This window comes from Dermacentor silvarum, chromosome 1 (genome assembly GCF_013339745.2).
Source record: "Dermacentor silvarum isolate Dsil-2018 chromosome 1, BIME_Dsil_1.4, whole genome shotgun sequence".
Classification (NCBI taxonomy): domain Eukaryota; kingdom Metazoa; phylum Arthropoda; class Arachnida; order Ixodida; family Ixodidae; genus Dermacentor; species Dermacentor silvarum.
Window position 1 is genome coordinate 21384131 of NC_051154.1, and position 19278 is coordinate 21403408.

Below are 19278 nucleotides of genomic sequence, written 5' to 3' on the forward strand. Positions count from 1 at the left end.
GCATACAACAGCATGTGTGCCACCATGCATTGTGGGACGCATGTGCCGCTCGTTAATGTGGACTTTCCTTACTTCGTGAATGCATAGTATAGAACGCAAGCATCTGATAGTATACGAACTGCAATTTTAACCAGCAAGTATGCTGTAGTTAATAACAGCTGACTTATGTACAGTGATCTCATGTACTTCATCTGAAGTACCCAGATTTCACTGCCAGGCCATGCCACTTATTGGTTTTTGATACTTTCTTTGCCAATGTAAAATTATAATTCCTATTTGAACCGTGAACAGCTTGCTGGCTTCTAGAACTATAAGTCTTGGTCATTTCATTTCCATCACAGTCTCGCAACACATTCTGGCCAGTTGTCAGCCCCTTTAACATGTTGGATTAGAAGCAGGTTCTTCAGAATGTTCTGCTAATAAGTTCAATGATCTTATTTTCAAGCAAAAATGTGTGCATTTGTGCAATTGTGCGGGAATATTACAGTGCATAAAAATGTTATCTATTGCATTCACTACCTGCTGCGTTAGCTTAGTAGCAGTGGCATTCTGCTCCTGAGCACACGAGATTGTGGAGTCCATTCCCTGCTGGGCAGGCCCCATTTTGATGGGGGCAAGATGCAAAAGCTCTCGTGTACTTAGATTTAGGTCTTATTAAAGAACCCCAGGTTGTCGAAATTAATCTGGAGTCCCCTCCACTATGGGGTCTCTCATAGCTGCAGTGTCGCATTAGGATGTTAAACCCCATGAATAAATCAATCAAGCTATTGTATTCACTGCTCGTGTTTGTTCTGCAAAATTAAAAGAAATAAGATGCGTTAAGAAAGATATATGTTGTAAGTGTACTATACCAGGCTTGCTGTAATTTTTTGTTGAGGCTGAAAATGAAATAACAGACTTAAACCTTGCAAGGCCATGAGCCTCATTTCTCGGCATTGAGAGGCACATCTATCATTTAAAATCTTGTGTCCTGAAATCTTTCAGAAGTACTGGCTAGTAAATGCAATGGTGGGCTGTGTGTGTGTGTGTTTAATGTTTAATGCAACTATGGCAGGTGCCAAAGTATTATTGCGCAAAAAAAAGACATGGATGGGAGAGAAGAACACACACACCAAGCGCAAACTTTCAACTAAATTTATTGTGCCACTGAATAGGTTTATATGTGTGAAGCAGTATAGACTGCGCATGCGCTTACATGAACTAAAAAATGGCACCGGTGGGTTCTTGGCGATTCATTGTCGCGATCACGGCTGAGAACCTATCGTGGACGAGTACATGATTGTGTCCTGTGGTAGGACGCAGCTTATCCGTGAAATAACTGAAGCGCAGGTGATTTCTAAATTGGGGGGTGATAAGTGTGTTAGTTTCTCTTTACTGGCTCTCACAGAAAAAGAACAAGTTTCTTGGAGGCGGCATCACTTGACTCGTAACTATGTTACACGTATACGCAATCCTTTTTAGTTCATGTAAGCGCATGCGCAGTCTATACTGCTTCATACATATAAACCGATTCAGTGGCACAATAAATTTAGTTGAAAAGTTTTTGCTTGGTGTGTGTGGTTATTCTCTCCCATCCATGTCTTTTTGTTGCGCAATAATACTTTAGTAATGGATTGATGAATGATGCTGCTCTCATTATGGCAGGTGGCACAGAGTTCGGTTTTATTGGCCCTATAAAAAAGTTGAAAAAGCTTTTTGAGGCAAAGTAAAGAATTCCTGAATACCTTAGAAGAGTTTAATGAGATAGTTTTGATTAAAAAAAAAGTGCCACAGTTCGTCCTTAAAGGGACACTAAAGCAAAACACTAAATCAGTTTAGACGCATAAAGCGTTCTTTGAAAACTCTGTTGCGGTTAATTTCGAAATGATAGGTTGATTATTAGAAGAGAAAATAAAGGTGAAAGTTTATTTTTGAATTTTTTGCCGAATCCCCAGTGCCGAGATGCCACTGTGACGTCACATATTTAAAAGTATTTTTTGCATGTTTAGGCCGTATTGGCTCAGCAAAAGTTCCCGAAATGCGCCATTTATTTGTGTTAGCTCCTTTAAAACACAATGTAGTCCATCTTTACAGTGAAAAATTACCTAGGCTCTAGAAAACGCTGCCAAAATCCATGACATCACAGCGAGCTGGTGCGTGAACTTGATTCAAGGAAGCGTCGCCACCCGTCTTTTGTTATTGCACTTTTTCTGGCTTACTAAGTGTCTTATCAGGCCAAGTCTGGTGTTTTTTATATTGTTGAAGGGTAATTTACTGATACAGAAAAAAATAATTTTTGTCTTAAATGTCCCGTTAACTCTTTGACTGCCACCCCTTAGATGACTCTGGCACTCAGCAGTATAGTCGTTTTGCCTTTTCAGTGCTTTGTCTGCCTCTACAGAAGTGACTGGTGAAAAAAGAAAACATTGTATGCCTTTTGTACCATTTATAGAGAGGTCATGTAAACATACAAAAGCTTGGATGTTGAATTTCTAACTGCAGGTACAGGAAATGTCTCAGTGCTCTGTTAATCTGTCTTGACAGTGCAGCTATGGTGAATCAGTGTGGCATGTTGACAGTTGCGATTTATTTTACTGTCGATGAGTTTTGGATAAAACAAAAATGGCAGTTTTGCCCGAAGGGCGAAGCAGTGACAGCGATAGCAAGGTTTAGCATTGCGCTTGAACTCCTTGGATGGTGTTTTAAGTATACGTTGGTGCTGCAGATGTGATATAGCAGCGCAGGTGCACTAAAATTTCTGGCACCCCTAAAAGCTTTTAACACACCATTTAAGAGCTGTAATAGCATCACACAGGCGGCACTGTGCAGATGCACTAAAATTTCTGGCACCCCTAAAAGCTTCTAACACACCATTCAAGAGCTGTAATAGCATCACACAGGCGGCACTGTGCTGCCGGTAAAGAGCAGTGCGAGTGAAATTACATCACTTTCAGAGTGTGAGCACTAATATTGTTTTGAATTTTTTCATAATCTAAAATATAAGATAAGAGATGTGCTGTGAATGAAATATTTTGTGCCTTTTGTTTGTGTGCTGTAATTCTAAAATATTGTAATAGTATAGCCAAGAGCATAAGACCTGGTTTGAGCAACTTTGGCATTTGAGTAGTATAGAACCTACCTTGAGTATAGAGCACAGATAAACATACAGCATACATATACATAAATATATACGGAACATCACGGGGACGCTGACAGCAAAAGTTTTGCCTGTAGTGTCCATATAATTGGTTTCGCAATGAAAACCGACGAGGGAGAACCATTTTCTATGCAGCATGACATTTCCACTGTACCATCAAGTGAGAGACAAAAAAAAGGAACGGTGTCAGTTCAGGATCTGAAGGGCATTCGTGGCCATGGCTAGTGTGGCAGCCATGTCAAGACTGACAGGCCAAGGAGTTTCAGATATTTTCATATATACTGGAATAGAAAAAGCGACGACTAAAACTAGCTTCTATGTAGCATGTGATGTATAGTGAAGCAACACATGAAAAAAAAGAAACGGCAGGAGCGTAGGACCAGTCGAAAAAAAGAAGCACTGCAGTCAAAGGGTTGAACTCTTTTACTTTTTTGTCTAGAAAAGCAAACTATTATAACTGCGATAAAAACTGCTTATTTCTGGAGAATTGCCAGTTTCACTTGCAACTGTTTATTTTAGTTTCAGAAATATCTGCTAGCAGTTGGAAAACTTCTTGTGACTTTTGTATGAAACAGTGTGCAAGTGTAATCCTTTCTGTGACAAATTGTTGAATATTAGGGAAACCATACATTTAGGCAATAGGCCATTGCCATCCGAAGCGTACTAGGTGTTTTGTCGACCCTCTCCAACTCTTTTGAAAACAAGTCTCGGTATTTAACCTCAGTGTAACAATTATTACCTTCAATGATTTTTGTCTGAAGGCACTTTGAACTTTGCACAATAGTGAAACCTCGTGCAGAATAATTTCTACAAAACTATTGTTTTTTGCCTAGTATTGCAAAACTTATTCTCTATTGTGAAAATGCTAGTCTTTCATGACTATTACAAAGGAGAAGTTTTATTACATTTTTTTTAGACGCGAGAAGAAAAAAAATGAAGGAAATCATGTATTTTATTGCAGAAATAGTAATTTTTTCATAAGGAATACTGTCATGGGAACTTTTTAGGTGTGTATACTAGCTTATAAAACAGTTTTGAGAAAAAATAAAATCTTGAAGCCAAAATTGGCACACAGTTGGAGAAAACAGCATTTTAATCCATATTGTGACTTGAATTGCACATTGTAGCGGTCCAATTAAAATATAACATATAGAGCATTGTATAACTATAGTTTGTTGCAACTTATCTGGGAAGTGTAAGAGTAAATTTTGTTCTCAACGAAAACAAAATTTTTAACTGAGCAATCGGAACTTTTAGCCAACTTTCTCATTATTTCATTTTTACTGCACAGCAGATTGCTCAGCATGTTAGAGGGGCTTGTTTCACGTGATTAAAAAAAAAAAAATTACTGGGCACTTTTACTTTATTGATCAAATTGCACCTTCATTGAATGCTTCACGTCTCTTGATTCCTTCAGTATCACGATCGATCCAGTCTAGGCACTGTCTATACTCCATCTCACAAGCTGTTGTTAGCACTGCCGAAGGTACGAGGCGTACACAGGCAATATCCTTGCGCAGCGGTATATAATTCTGGGAGTAACTGGCTGATTATTGGCTACATTAGAGAGCTTTATTTTTGCTTGCTACATGATACGGTACAGCCATAAGTGACATGTTATGGCCTTTGTGCATGCATGTCTCCATCGTATACGGAGAATTACTGTGGCAGTTACCGCCGGTAACCGTAATAGCCACCCTAACCGTGATTACTTACAGAAACATGGTAGCACCCATACAGCGCCGACCACCCGCTTTGATCTGAATTTGCTTTTTTTTACTGCCTCTCCGCCCTGTCAGCAAGAAACAAGGGGCAAAATTCGTCATCGCTAAGTTTCATCTCAAGCTGAGGTCAAAACATTAGGTATGTTTTGTCGTAATTATTGATATCGGCTGTTTGTTTTCACGCTGCTAGGACTACAGATATGGCACCGAGCTGTAAAACTGGTTTTCTAGATAGCAGATGGTGCCACAGCATTAGCATTGGTGATGCGTTGACGATGCGGAACGCTATAAAAGCCTAATTATTCACTGCATCTATAATTTACTACTCCGCTCTGGTACTGAATGACGGTAGCGAGCTATAGACACCGAGCAGACGCTGTGCCGCAGGTGAACATTTATGAGGGCGTTCGTCCTGATTAATTGCTAAGGAGGCTGCAAGGTAACTGCAGGCAAAGTGTACAGGTAAAGCGAAGCCCCCTGTCGCATGCATGCAAGTGCAGCTTATGGTTACGGCGTCAAAACATTTTTTGCATCAATTCCACCAATCATGGAGCATGTAACAGGATGGCAACCAGATGCTGAGCAGACGACGCAGCGCGGATGAGCACATCTCGAGGAGCGTTCGGGCTTCCTATTGGCTAAAAATTCATGTAGCTTCCACAGTGCTGTGAGATGGAGTATAGTACCAGGTGAATCTGGTGATGCCAGGGCCGGTATTTTGTAGCGATGCATTATGACTTATTCTATACTAGTCTTATCATCCACCGCTCATGGCTGGCTGATCCCGTTGATAACGCGAGCGGACCGTCGCTCTGACCACTGTCAAAGCGCGATTAGCGCGAAAAGCCATTAGCACCGGAAAAGCATCGCTAGATAATACCGGCCCAGAATTGCAACCCATAGAAGTCCACTTTCGTATTTCTCATCTTGAGTGCTAGAGGCTTTTTTGGTGACTTGTGCTTGTTAGTGAATCTGGTGTACCTTGTAATTGTATGAAAGATGGTAGCTCATCTGGAGACCTCGGAGCGTTTGTCAGATCCTAATGTTCACATTGGTATGTTCTGACATGCGTATTGTTTTGCATGGTTGGTTCTTTGTACTCGTTTTCGTGCCTTTGCCATGGCACACATTGGTGTTGATTTGCCCAGAAGCACCCTCTTCTTAAATGCGTCGTCATTATTGTACTTTTACTTTTCTTTATTATTGCTTTCTTTTTTACTCTTATCACAGTGGCCTTTTTCGTCGGCTTTTGCTCTCGTCATCTTGATCATTCTGGTCGCACAAGCTTGTCTCCGTGGTCTTGGGGCACGAATTAATGTAGCTGGCACTTCTAGATCTGACTTACTCATTCTAATGATCTTGTCAGTTGGATTGTACTGTTCTAGATCAAAATTTTTGTGCAGCTAAAGTTTGCTCATGTTGAGTTTGCTCTGGTTGATCACATGTTCACAGCAGACTTTATACAGGGGACCTAAAGTTGCTTTTGTGTCTTGTGCAAATTCAGTCTCACTTTGAATCATCTTGTTGTATTGCTTTAGAAATCTGTCTTAATTGTTGAACCTGCATATGGCAGTCTGGTTCCATTGTCTCAAGAACATGATTTTCTCTGTGGTTCACTTTGCTTTTCCACGGCGGCCCATGCAGGGATTTCTTGTCCTGTTACTCATTTCTATGTCAGCTATAACTGTGAGAGGCCGCAATGCTTCCTTGTCGTTTTCCTTGTCATAGATACTCAGGTGCTTGCTCTAGGTGCAACGGATGCATTTAGCACACTTACACAGTTGTTCAGATTGCCTTATATAGGAAGTGGCCCTCGCACAACTTAACCTAATTTTGTTTCCTCAACTTTCACTCCATTTGTCACTGACTTCACCTTGATGATTACAACTTACCTGTAATAATCTCATGCAACAGAGAGAAATATGTGGTCATTGTTGAGATGTATAGTGAGTGGTTGTGTGTTCAAATTCATTGGATTCATAGCGTTTATTGTGCTTTTGTCTGGGAAGGAAAGAATATGCTCACTGTGTATTGTGTGCACTTCGAACGCCTTGGTTGCAATATACCGTTGATTGTGTTGCCACAGTAGGTGGACTAATACTTTCTACATTGTTTTCTGCATTTGTTTACCTCCAAATACACTGACTGTCAGAGATTGTTCTTTCAGCACTTTGCATCACAGCTTCTTTGAAACTGGATCTGGAAACTTGAACTGAAAGCAAAATTTATGCCACGATCAGTGATTCCCATCGAATTTGATGATCTCCAGCTGTGGGAACCGTTGGTTTGCAGTGGCTTCGCTAGTCTAACAAACAGTCTGAGGACGTTTGGTGCTCTGCGCTATGAGCGTACATTTAACTCTCATTAACTCGAACTCTGATATCTCGAAATATCGGTTAAGTAGAAATTTCTTTCTTAGCTCAGCTTCAACTCCATGTATTTTTCATTTTTCACGCCTTATCTCGCAATGCATTTGTGCCGCACTCCAGATATGTCGACTGCGAAAATGTTTGGAAAAGTCGCTATCGAAAGCTTTTCATACTTTGTGTGCCACTGCGATATTGCCAAAAAGTGACAGGACCGCGATTTTGTAGCTAATTCCGCTTGATCCTACGCCACACATATCCTTTATTGTTCACGACCTGCTGCAACATATAATAGAGTTAAGCACCGCTTAGTTCCCCTCTGCTCAGATTTCACACGCTGAGACACTGCAGGGAACTGTGTAGGTTTCGCGTTTGATAAGCACGGCTTGTTGAGATACCAGCAATGCTCCTATCAGCTCGTTTGCAAACAGGTTGAGAAGTCAAGTAGATACGCTTTCACGCTCTGCTCATTTGGATTTGTAAGTGAAGCGAGTGAAGTGATCTTGCCACTGCGGACACCGAGTGTTGTCCCACTAAGCAGTTGTATAGAAATTGCCATCTTAGCATGACATGATCCCATGTGGAACTGGAAACCTAATGACAGACGTGTGAGGAGTCTTGTGTGCTTCCATGTAAAGAAAGCTCCAAACAATGTGTGTGAACACAGCGTATCCGATACGATCTGCATGTCTTTCGATGGCTAATGGGTTTGATCTTCGCACATGCTTTTGCGCTTTCCATACGCTCCAGGGCAGTATCCTCAGATGATCAAGTTTCACTTTGGGGGTCTTGATGATGGAAGCGTTGAATGGACCAGATACTTCGCAAAATCGGGGACTTATAATTTGGGTTCCACTGTACTGCAAGAATTGCGCGAGGATGGTGGTGTGTAAGCAGTGAAAATTGCTGAAGTTGGAGCAACTTTCATGATATTTCACGTGGCTAGGCTTTGGACACGTTGGTGCCTTTGTGCAACAGTGTTTGCTTGGCTCTGTGTGAGGATTGCTGTTGCCCATAGACGCCCGATGTGTCACGTGCCGAATCGCACAATATCTAGAAAAATACTGCTCCGGGTATATATATTTTGCGAGAAATTTGGCAGCTACTGGTGCCTATTTCGAAAGGCTCTATGTGGTGTATGCACAGCCATGGGCTTAATATTTTCATGAATTAGCTTATCTCAAACTTTTTCTCGGTTTTACAACTTCGAGTTAACAGGGTTTTACTGTAACTTAATTGTTGTCTTTGGGACTAAGTTTCTGTATCTGGCAGAGTCGCTCGTTTCTTGTCTATCAGCTGGTGCGGGGTCTTGTCGAATATCGTGTCATCGAGCTTCTGGACTTCAGAATACAGCATCTCTATCCACTCAGTAACACTTCCCGTAACACTTCCCACTGTGGTAGAGAGTTCTAGTTCTTGAAGTGCGTTGTTTTGTGATGTCCAGTTGCGAGTGAATGCTCTGCCGTCGTTGAAGGAGTTCCATGATGCTAGCTGGAAGCCTCGTCGGCAAGGTCTGTGCAACCGATAATCGTCAAAGGTTGTACTCGGTTCCGCACTTCAGGAGAAGCTTGGTGTCATGATTCAAGAGTTCCGGGGAGTCTGCACACATGGTGGACCTTCTATTGGCCACGAGATTGGGCTATAGGTGGCAGTATCATCACCACGTTAGTGTGGATTGGCAGCACGCATCGAAATGACACAGTGGCGCTTCACTGCATGCAATTTGGGCTGATTCTTTGGTAATGAACCGCACTGGCTGCAGTAAAGTGATGAACCGCACTGACTGTAGTGAAGTGATAACATGTTGAAGGTAGAAGAGTGCTGAATTGCCGATGAAGGAACACCGACTGAAAGGACACAGATACAGACAGGAAAGACCATAAAATATAACTAACACATTGCCCATTAACAAATAACATATTGCCTTCCAATGTGAAATTTTTCCACGAAATATACTGAACCTTCCTACTATATGTGAATGTAGCCCAGAATACTGTTTTTGTTCCTGTACTGTCACGGTGCTTGTTCGCGTTTGGCTTGTGTTCTGCCTAATCTGTTGGTGCTGCTGTTGTGCAACTCGGCATTCTGCTATTCTCGCACTGGTTATGAAGATGCCTATATTCCTGTACAATGAAGTAGCTAGTTCTTGTGACTCTACTTCACCACTTGTTTGCATGCATAACTACATTTTACTTTTTTCAAATTTCTTATCAAATACAAAATAGTTGCCAAGTTTAGTTCAAAAGTACACCACTATGGTGACTGGGCAGTGGTAGGATCGCCATGTTGCTGCACACGCATTTAAACAAATTTTTTTTTCGAGGTAGCAGGAAAAGGACATTATAGCACCAAGATGTTTTTGAATTGTTACGTGCATGAGAACAATGCAAATAGTTTTCAGTGATTTTAAGAGGTAATCTAATTACATTGTTTTCTTTATTAGTGAAAAGAATAGCTGCTACTAGCCGGTCATGCTAACGCCACCTTGTTAAAAAGTGCATTATATAAGCTACCAGGCAACTAAGTTTTACGACGTCCTGTGCCTAGCGACTGCAATATTATACATAATGCTCTTGTAATACTCTATTTCAGCTTCCCTGTTGTAGCAGATAATTAAAGTACCAAAATGCAAAAAATTCACTTGCGAGGCAAAACTATTTCTGTGTAGTGGGATATCCACATCATAAAAGGGCACCTCAGGAACAGTTAAGGATGGTCGCATAACTGCTAAGTGACAGTCGTGCAATTATGCGCCTCAATTATACGCCGCAATTATATGTCAATTGCATTGTGCCGCATCATGAGCATTTACGATTTTATTTCCTACTGCCAACTGATCTCGCGTCAACTTCCTCATGTTTTCAGGGGTCACAAAGATTGCGGAATTAATAACACATTCCTAGAAGGAATCGCTACAGCGCTGCCTTTCAGCGACCACTTTATATATTTAAAACAATGCCAAATATTTTATGTGAAGTATTAAAATAACAATGTGGCAATAAAAGTTAAATGAATGTGACGAACGGAGGTGTGACGATCACACATGGTGCGCTCAATATATGCAGTCACTAATTTTATTGCAGCACAAAGGCTACAGCACAAAGCCAAATGAGTCTTGACATTGTCAAAAAATGTATTCCACTATTTACGACTCCCATACAACCATGGAAAAAAACACCGCATATCCACGGGGTGAATAATGATGAGTGGGCGAAGCTCCGGAGGGAATCATAGGTAAACCGTGAATCTTCCGTGTAATTCTCCCAGTCTCGCCGCACTAAATCGAACGATTGACTTCCACCAATGACACGCGCCATATGTGACGTCATTCCTATTTTATAACAGCGCCCTTCATTATAATTGCACCATCTCCCGCTTAAGGGGACGCTAGCACAAACGCGTTAGAAACGTGCAGTACTCTCTAGTAAGGTGGAGAGGCCACAGCGTCTTACGCAGCCGTTTACACATGCCGGAACGTGCACCGCGTTTGCCGACGCCATCAGCATTTATGAATACGGGGGTAAGGCGGAGAGGCCACAGCGTCTTACACCAGCTTCTTACACGGGCCGTAACGCGCTAGCACAAACGCGTTAGAAACGCGCAGTCTTTCGGTAATGTTGGGTATTTATTGTCATCGTGGTGCGTGTGCCCATGTGCGCTTCGTGGCGTAGTAGTTAGCGCCGCGCGTTTGGAAGCGAGGGTTCCCTGGTTCGATTCCGCGCTATGGACACAACTTTCGGAATTTTTTTTTCATAAAAGTAGACGTGGCTACCTACTACTACGACGACAACTACTACGACAACTACTACTACCTACTACAGAGGAGGGACAGACCCACACCCTAAGGAGCTTCGCCCCTAAAAGAGACTTTAAAGGATGTGTACATGTATGTAAACAAGCAGCGGTTTGCAGACAGTGCAACGCGCCATCCACACTATTATGGTTAGACCAGTGTCAGCCACACGGCGACTGCTCGATCTTGCAGCCAATAGGTTGTCATGCTAGCTGCACGGCGGGCGACGAAGAGCCAGGCAGACACGTCTTTTGAAGAAGATGAATTCATGGACCTGGGGCCTCTGCCCAAGGAATGTGCAGCGCCATAAGATCTAAGAGCAGAATGACATGGTGATGATAGCATCTCGTTTTGTGAAACTAGTCACAACAAGCTAGTATGCACACCTGAAAAGCCCACAATATGGTATTATTCCTCATGAAACAGTTAAATTTGATTCTAATAAAGGTATGATTTGCAGCATTTTGTATTTTTTTCTCGTAGGTCAAATCAATGAAAATGGCAATAAAGCTTATTTATAATAGTCATGAAAGATTAGCATTCTTACGTTACGTAAAGTAAGTTGTTGCAATAGTGGGCAAAAACGATAAATATATTAGTAGAAAATATTCTGCTCAGTGTAGTTTCACTTCTGTGCACGAAGTTCAAAGCGCCGTCACGGCATCAAAAGTGCTTTCCCAGAAAAAGAACTCTTGATGTAGTACAATACACACTTTGATGAAATGCAATGATTTTTTTCAAAGCTATCAGAGATGGTTGCCAAAACACCTGGTGCACTTGAGATGGAATGACCAAAGACACATTAGGCCTTTCTACAACTCCATTTAAAATGGATGCAAAGGGATTGTGAAAGTCTGATCCTCTTCATCAGAAGCACAGCTTTTCAACTTTATTGTTGAAACAGTCACCCGAGCGTGCTGTTGGTCTCGGAAACATAGGTTGAAAGTAATGCATTACTTTAAAATGATGTGTTACCATGTTGTTTTTTGCCTGCAAATAGGCTCCACAATTCGTTTGCTTTCGGTACAGTAACTGTGTCTTGTTGGGGGCTGTAAGACCTGTGACCATCATGTGAAATGACCTGTACAACAAAAGCATTTCATGAAAAACAATGAATCACAGGGAGCTGTGAAATTTCAGAGGACCTGCCAAGGTGGCTGTGGCTATGGTGTTCGGCTGCTGAGCATAAGGTTGTGGGTTCAATTCTCGCTCTACATTTTGTTGACTGGAGAAGTGCTCGTGTGCTTAGGTGCACGTTAAATATATGGGTTAAAGTAATCCAGAGTTCACCGCTACAATTTTCTTCTTAGCCCACTGTGTAGGTTTGGGATGTTAAACCCCACACTTTATTTAGCAGAAAGTTCTGCGTTGAAACACAGAGCCAGAAGATAAGACTTGTGCGTTTGTTTTGCTCTGTTCTATAGCAACATTATGGCAGAGAATTGTGGTGATGTTTGAAGAACTTGACTACTGCCTATTCTGAGTATTGACGTTAGCTTGTGTCGTTCTATTGTTATTAAGGGCATGAATATCTGGTATTTATTTTTTAGTGATATGTTAATTTTTTGGCTAATTATAAAAGCATTGCAGAAGTGAAGTTGAAACAGTAATTTATTGTTTTCAGGAGGTGTCGTCGGGACATTGAACTTCTCAGAGCTGGACAGATTGATGACAGACTAGAGGAGCTGTTGAAACAGATTCAGGAGTGAGTAGCACTTGATTGTATTTAGGTAGAAGTGTGCGAATATTCAAAACTTCCAAATATCAAATCTATATTGCCCTATACGATTCAGTCCTCAAATCAAATAGTTTCTATATACGATTAAGTCCTCGAATTGAATAGTGATAATTCGAAAATCCGAATGTTTTTGTAATACTTTACGTCAACCAATGTACACAATTGAACATGAAATTGGAGCAAAAAAATTCATAACTTTCATCCCATCCACAGTGGGCATAATGTACTAGGCACAGTACCTTTCTCAGGCAGCCAGACATATACAACTAAACACGATCACTGGCAATAAAATGTAATTCAGCTGTGGGCATTGTTTGGTACTACAGTGGAACCTCGTTGATATGATCTTCGTGGGAGCCAGAAAATAAAATATATCATCCAAAAATCGTATCATCCAAAGCAAGCCCCAAAACGTAAAAAAACAGGCTTACTTGGCGATAAACTCGCTAGCAAAGCTTCCTGTGGCTTCGAGTGATACTGCTCTGCATGACACGGTGTTATGCTGAGCAGCATCACAACCTCGCAGGAATCTCAGTCAACACACTTTTATTGAGCAACTTTAAAATAGCTCGTTAGTTTTTATGAACGTTCTTTTCTTCGAAGTCCATAAACAAGTTCTTTTGAAAGATGACAAGTTCCTTGACACGGCTACGGATGTCACGGCACCACGAGGCCAAGAATTCCGAAACAAAGGAATACCATAGAGCAGCATGACACAACGAGCGATACGACTGGCTGATGAGGGCAGGCGTTTCATTCAACCACATGGCCGCATGAAGATCTCGGCTGAAAAGCCAACCAAAACAAGCGCGAGCAAAAGCTGATGTGAGCAGACGATACTATGAGTGCGAAAATAGCGGTTGGGCGGGTTCGCATGACACCAGTTTCCTGCGCCGCGGCCAGTCTGGAGGCGCGCACTCCCTTCCTTCTTGACATGACCAGACGATACTACGAGTGCGAAAATAGCGGTCGGGCCGGTTCACATGACACCAGTTTCCTGCACTGCGGCCGGTCTGGAGGTGCGCACTCCCTTCCTTCTTTAAAGAGCGAGCGCACGCCTCCAGACTGGCCGTGCCCATGCGTACATCACTGAAGGGGGCAGCTCTCATTAGTCTGCTTCGCTTGCGGCTTGTTTGCCGCTGGGCCGCGCGGCAATTTAAATCGGACCAGGACCGATCCCTCCCACGGCGTGATAAAGCTACTTCGCGGCAGCTTTCGTGGCGCGCGTTTTGCCACCGCCAGCATGCAGCGCGCTTCTTTCCGCTAGTGTCGTCGGCCCTTAACACGTTGTTCGTGGGTCTATGGAATGTAATTTAATCTAGTACACTTGAATATAAAGCTATCAGTTTGCAGTCGTATCATCCGATTTCAGGTGAAAACGCGATCGTATCAACTGCATGAAAATACATTGCTCCTACATTGGCTGGAAAACAGAAAAAAAAAGAAAAAAAAACGTATCATCCCGAACGTATTACACAGAATCGTATCAACGAGGTTCCACTGTACTTAAAAATGCAGCACCCGTGACCTCTCATTGCAATAAATCAGTATATCGTTAATTACAACATACTGTATACAATAGTGGCACCATCTGCCGTGACCATTTGTACTAGAGAAAATGATTCTATTTAATGTGTTTGCTGTAGGAGTGTCAAAGTGGGGAAAAGTGTGTGTGTGTGTGTGTGAAGTGTGGGAAGCTGGTCATGTGGTATTGTTGTCCATATATATATATATATTCAGGGTGTCCCATCTATCACGCAGCACGATTTAAAAAAAAGCGGAACGGTGTTACGCGAAGCCAACCTAGTGCGTATTGTTTCCAGTACAGTGGTGTAGCCGCCAGTAATTTTTTCGTTACTGAGATTTTATTAATTGATTGTAATTAATTATCTAACAAAGTGTCAATGAGAAAGTTGTAGAGCAACATGAAAAACTCCCGATGCAGCTTTCTGTTGCTCAATACATGCTACATAAATGTGTTTCCAAATGTGAAAGAAGCCCGCGAATACACGCAGAATTGCCCCACGACTGGCCGCTCGAGGCACTTAGCGTGTAGTTCCTGTTGCTGTGAATACTAGGATGTGAAAATTGTTTGATATTTATGCTACCCGCCATGGTGACATTATATAATGGCTATGGTGTTGCGCTACTACACCGTAGGGCGCTGGATCGAATCCCGGCTGTAGCGGCCACATTTCAATGGGGGTGAAATGCAAAAACCCCCGTGTACGATGTATTGGGTGCACAGTATTAATCCAGAGTCCCTCGTAATCAAATCGTGGTTTTGTCAGGTAAAACCCCATAATTTCAATTTAATAATAATGCTCGAGAGGCTGTACAATATTAGAAAATTATCTGATATTTAATCCGATTTGATTTGCTTCTGGCACTACTCGATTTGTATTTGATTCTTTTCTTGCACTGTTCAATTCGTATTCAAATCGCTCTCAAACACTCATATTTGCACACCCTTATATTTATGTTCTCACTTGAAAATTTCATAATACATTTCATGGCCTTTATTGGTGGTGTATGTAGCTTGCACCTTTTATCTGTAATGTAATAGAGGGGAAATCAAAATTAAAGTGACAAAGGGAAATACTAAATCAGCTTAGACTGATGGATCATCCTTTCAAAACTTTATTTGTATAGGCGGTAAGAAATTGTTAAGTATTCGCAGAAAAACATAAAGCAGTGGCAATTCAATTTCTTTGAAATTGGAGTCAAATACCTTCCATAATGTGCTTGAAGCGCCAAATGGCTACAATGTTGAAAGTGTCTGTGGCCAATGGAAGGTGCAACTTAGCACAAGCCACACTCACCGTGGATAATCACCTTCTTTATTGTAGTGCAGAGAGAGCAGCACAAGGCACAGTGTTTTGTTTATCAAAAAATTGAGACAAATTATGACTCTGCTACAACCACAAAACATAGCCAGCACGAGATATGCACGCCATTCTTGCACTTGTACGCACTACTGGCCAGCACATTATGTGAGAAGCAATCCACACTAAGCATGGTGCTGCCATAGTCAGCAAGGCGGCTATGCTGCTCGACCTGGCGGCGAATAGCAGCAATGCAGATTAAATTTGTGTGGCTCTATCATTTGGTCAGCATTGATTTGCTGCCATAAATTTCACAAAAGTACATTTGCTAGCTAATATATCCATAGTTTATGATAGTGGTTTTTTGAACCTATCTGATTTCAAACAATTGTACCTCGAGTGTATTGATCGGGACATAAAAGCAGTGTTGTAGAGTGCATACCTGCAAATTTTTGTGATATCGTACTATGCATGATTTTTGGCAATCGTTTACAATTGTCGTATTGACACGAATATATTCCGATTTTTCATTTGGGTATAGTTTACTTTACGGACCAACCTATGGAAGCAATGTATAACGGCAACCGAATCGTTGACAGCCGTTGCGTTAATATTTAATAATGAACTTTATAATCATATCTGCTTGTATGTAGAGCGAATAGCGCGACTATGGAGCAAAGTGCCTCCTCATAGCACCCCTACAGAGCGAAGTCTGCGCGCCTTTAAATAGCAGTCAACACACTGAGTAATGAAACAAATTTTTGCGTTTTTTGGCTGTCAGTGTCGGGTTTTTCAAATTCTATATTTGAATGTCTGAGAGTGTTTTATAACATAGACTGTTGACCCCTACTTTGAATTTATATTTTTTTCACTTAGCTGTAAGAAAGGAAAATATGATATGAATGTTATATGTCCCATGCATTGGGGCACGTGAAAGAGGTGGTCAAAAATAATCTGGAGTCCCCCGCTACGGCATGCTTCATAATCAAATCGTGGTTTTGTAATGTAAAACCCCAAAATTCAATTCATTGTTATATTATACACTTCCTTTCTGCATCCTCAATTTGACCAGGTAGATACTGTATAGACTCGTGTAAGGGCTGCACTTTTATTCACAATTTTTACGAGGTGCGGCCCTTGCACGGGACTGAACCTTTTGGTCAAAATTGTGGACACCCAGGATACACGGATGTACCCAGAGATCAACGCGCAGGTCTCGCCATCTAGTAGCAGCGCCCGGAAGTACCTAGCGGGCGAAAATTCGCCGATGCTAGCACATGGCAGCATTGCACCGAATGTGATTGCTTCTCTATCGGAAAATTTTTTCCAAAATATTGGGCTCCCAATTTGGGGGAGCAGCCCTTTCACGAGTCTATACAGTTGATAGAGAAAGAGAAATGAAAGAAAGGAAAGGCGGGGAGATTAACAAGAAAAGAACTTATTTGCTACCCTACAAGGGGGGGGACGGGGACGTAGAAAGATAGAAGGAAATAGGGAGCATGCGGCACACAATCACAGGTGTTCACAGCACAGGATAACAGTAACACTTGCCAGTGCTAGAGCTGCTTGGGGATGTTTGTAGGTTATTGTAGACAGTAAGTTGGCCTTGGTAAAAAAGAAGTGGAAGGGTGGAGGAGAATGTTATTCTTTGTGGTGGTTAACTATTTCTTCAGTTTTTTTTTCTTTGTACCCTTGTACTGATGGACCTTAGTGGTGCCACTGTTGCCCTCATTGGCCGTTTTATTGAGTACCTCTGGAGCTCTTGCTCTTGCAACAGTGTTGTTATTTGGTCTTGCTATCGAAAGGATTCGGACCAGAGGTTGCATTGATCACAAACTGTGTCAAATTTTCGCTGTTGTTGTGCCTTGCTTGATGCCTGCTGCCTTGTAACTGTCAGCGAGCAACGGGCAAAGGAGATTGCTGAACAGGAGCTACAAAAGTGGGCCAAGGAGCGCGAGCTGCAGCAAGCGGCCCTGAGGGCAGCCGCACGACCATCCTCCAAAACCAAGAAAATGTCAAGCCGTTATTTGCAAGAGGTGCAGCGCAGCAGCTCACAATCTGAGCATAGCGAGCCAGACAGCATGCTTGGATCCCCACTGAGCGTTGAGGTGAGCAGTAGCTTCTATGCTGGTAGACCTTGACACTGGACTAGTGGAAGCAGTAGCACTGTGGTTCAAAGTGCGATTTGAGCACACCACAGTGATGGATAAATCGCCTAAACGAGTCACCTGAGAAACTTTAGAACTTTCTGTGTGTTTTGGCCAGATTTTCTATGTAGCATGAATAAATGCACCTTGAATGGTGTCGAAAACGGAAGAAAGAGCACTATATGAAAGAAACTGAATATTACCAGCATGTGCATAGCATGTAGGGAATACGGTGCAGTTTTTGCAATTTTTAGTAATTGGAACAGCTTTAAGTAGGCCATTTTGTTGTTTTTCATTTGGTTGTATTATTGTGGGACAGTACTACGATGCAACATTCTTGATGAATGTGAACATCAATGTAAGGTGTATATAAATTACTGGCTAGGCTATCCTGAATGCAGTTCAGGAAGGTCTCAAGATTTTTTAACAGCTAAATTGAGGCATAGGTTTGTTTCAGGTTGTGTATCGACAGCCTCTTTGAGGCAAGGCACGAGGTGTGATGATGATGATGTTGATGGGATGTGAGACAGAGCGAGGTAAAAAGATTTAATGATATGGAAATATGTGATGAGGTATTATTATATATGTATTTTGCACTACCACAGGGGTGGGCAACCCCATAAGCTTCTATAGAGTGAGTGCCAACGAACTGGTTCCACTGTGCTGCTTCTCTTATGGGCTCATGCATTTCCTCTGAATTAATGTTGCAGTAAATCAAACTTCTGCACTGTTGTATAATGTAAGGAAATGAGAACAATAAGTTTGCACATATTACTGAATCATTTAGGTATAAAATTTATATAGAAATATGAGGTGTGTTCAAAAAGAAACCGAACTTTTGCTGTAACACCTTTACTGCTTATGGTACAACATATTAAGTGCTGTCCCCTTCAAAGTAGTCCCCTCTACTGGCAATGCACTCTTCCCATCTTTTCCTCCATTTTTTGAAAGCCTCCTCGAACGCACTTTCTGGAATGGCGCGCAGGTCTCTTTTCACCTTGTCCTGGGTCTCCTCTACGGTTTGGAAACGACATCCTTTCAAGGTGGTTTTCAGCTTGGGGAATAGTGAGCCGGGGCATTGTCATGATGCAACATCCAAGCCTGATTTTCCCACAATTCAGGCCTCTTACTGCGCACAGAATCTCTCAAACTTGCTAGGATTCCCTGATAAACTTTGTTGTTTACCGTCTGACTATGTGGCACGAATTCTTGATGGACAATGTCTTTGCAATCAAAAAACACAACCAACATCACCTTCATTTTTCACCGACTCATGTGTGCTTTTTTTGGACGAGGAGAACCTTCGGTCACCCACTGCGATCACTGCACTTTCGTTTCAACGTCATAGCAGTAAACCCATGTCTCATCGCCTGTTATGATGTTCTGAAGAATGTTTTCATCGTCATTGGCAGCGGCGAACAGTTCCTGGCTGATTTCAACACAGGTCTGCTTCTGTTCGTCAGTCAACAAACGCGGCACGAATTTTGTACTGACACGATGCATCCCAAGTTTGCCACTCAAAATTTCATGACATGATCCTACGCTGATA

General features: G+C 42.0%; 1 protein-coding gene across 8 annotated transcripts in view; it reads left to right on the forward strand.

Annotated features, from left to right (window-relative positions):
* LOC119457885 (bromodomain-containing protein 8) overlaps positions 1–19278 on the forward strand; it is a 108798-nt gene that overhangs the window by 4416 nt on the left and 85104 nt on the right. For all 8 annotated transcript variants that reach the window (XM_049665356.1, XM_049665345.1, XM_049665350.1 and 5 more), the window contains 2 exons: positions 12644–12724; positions 17480–17690. In XM_049665356.1, the coding sequence (XP_049521313.1) occupies positions 12644–12724; positions 17480–17690 (292 nt within the window). The remainder of the gene's footprint in view (positions 1–12643; positions 12725–17479; positions 17691–19278) is intronic.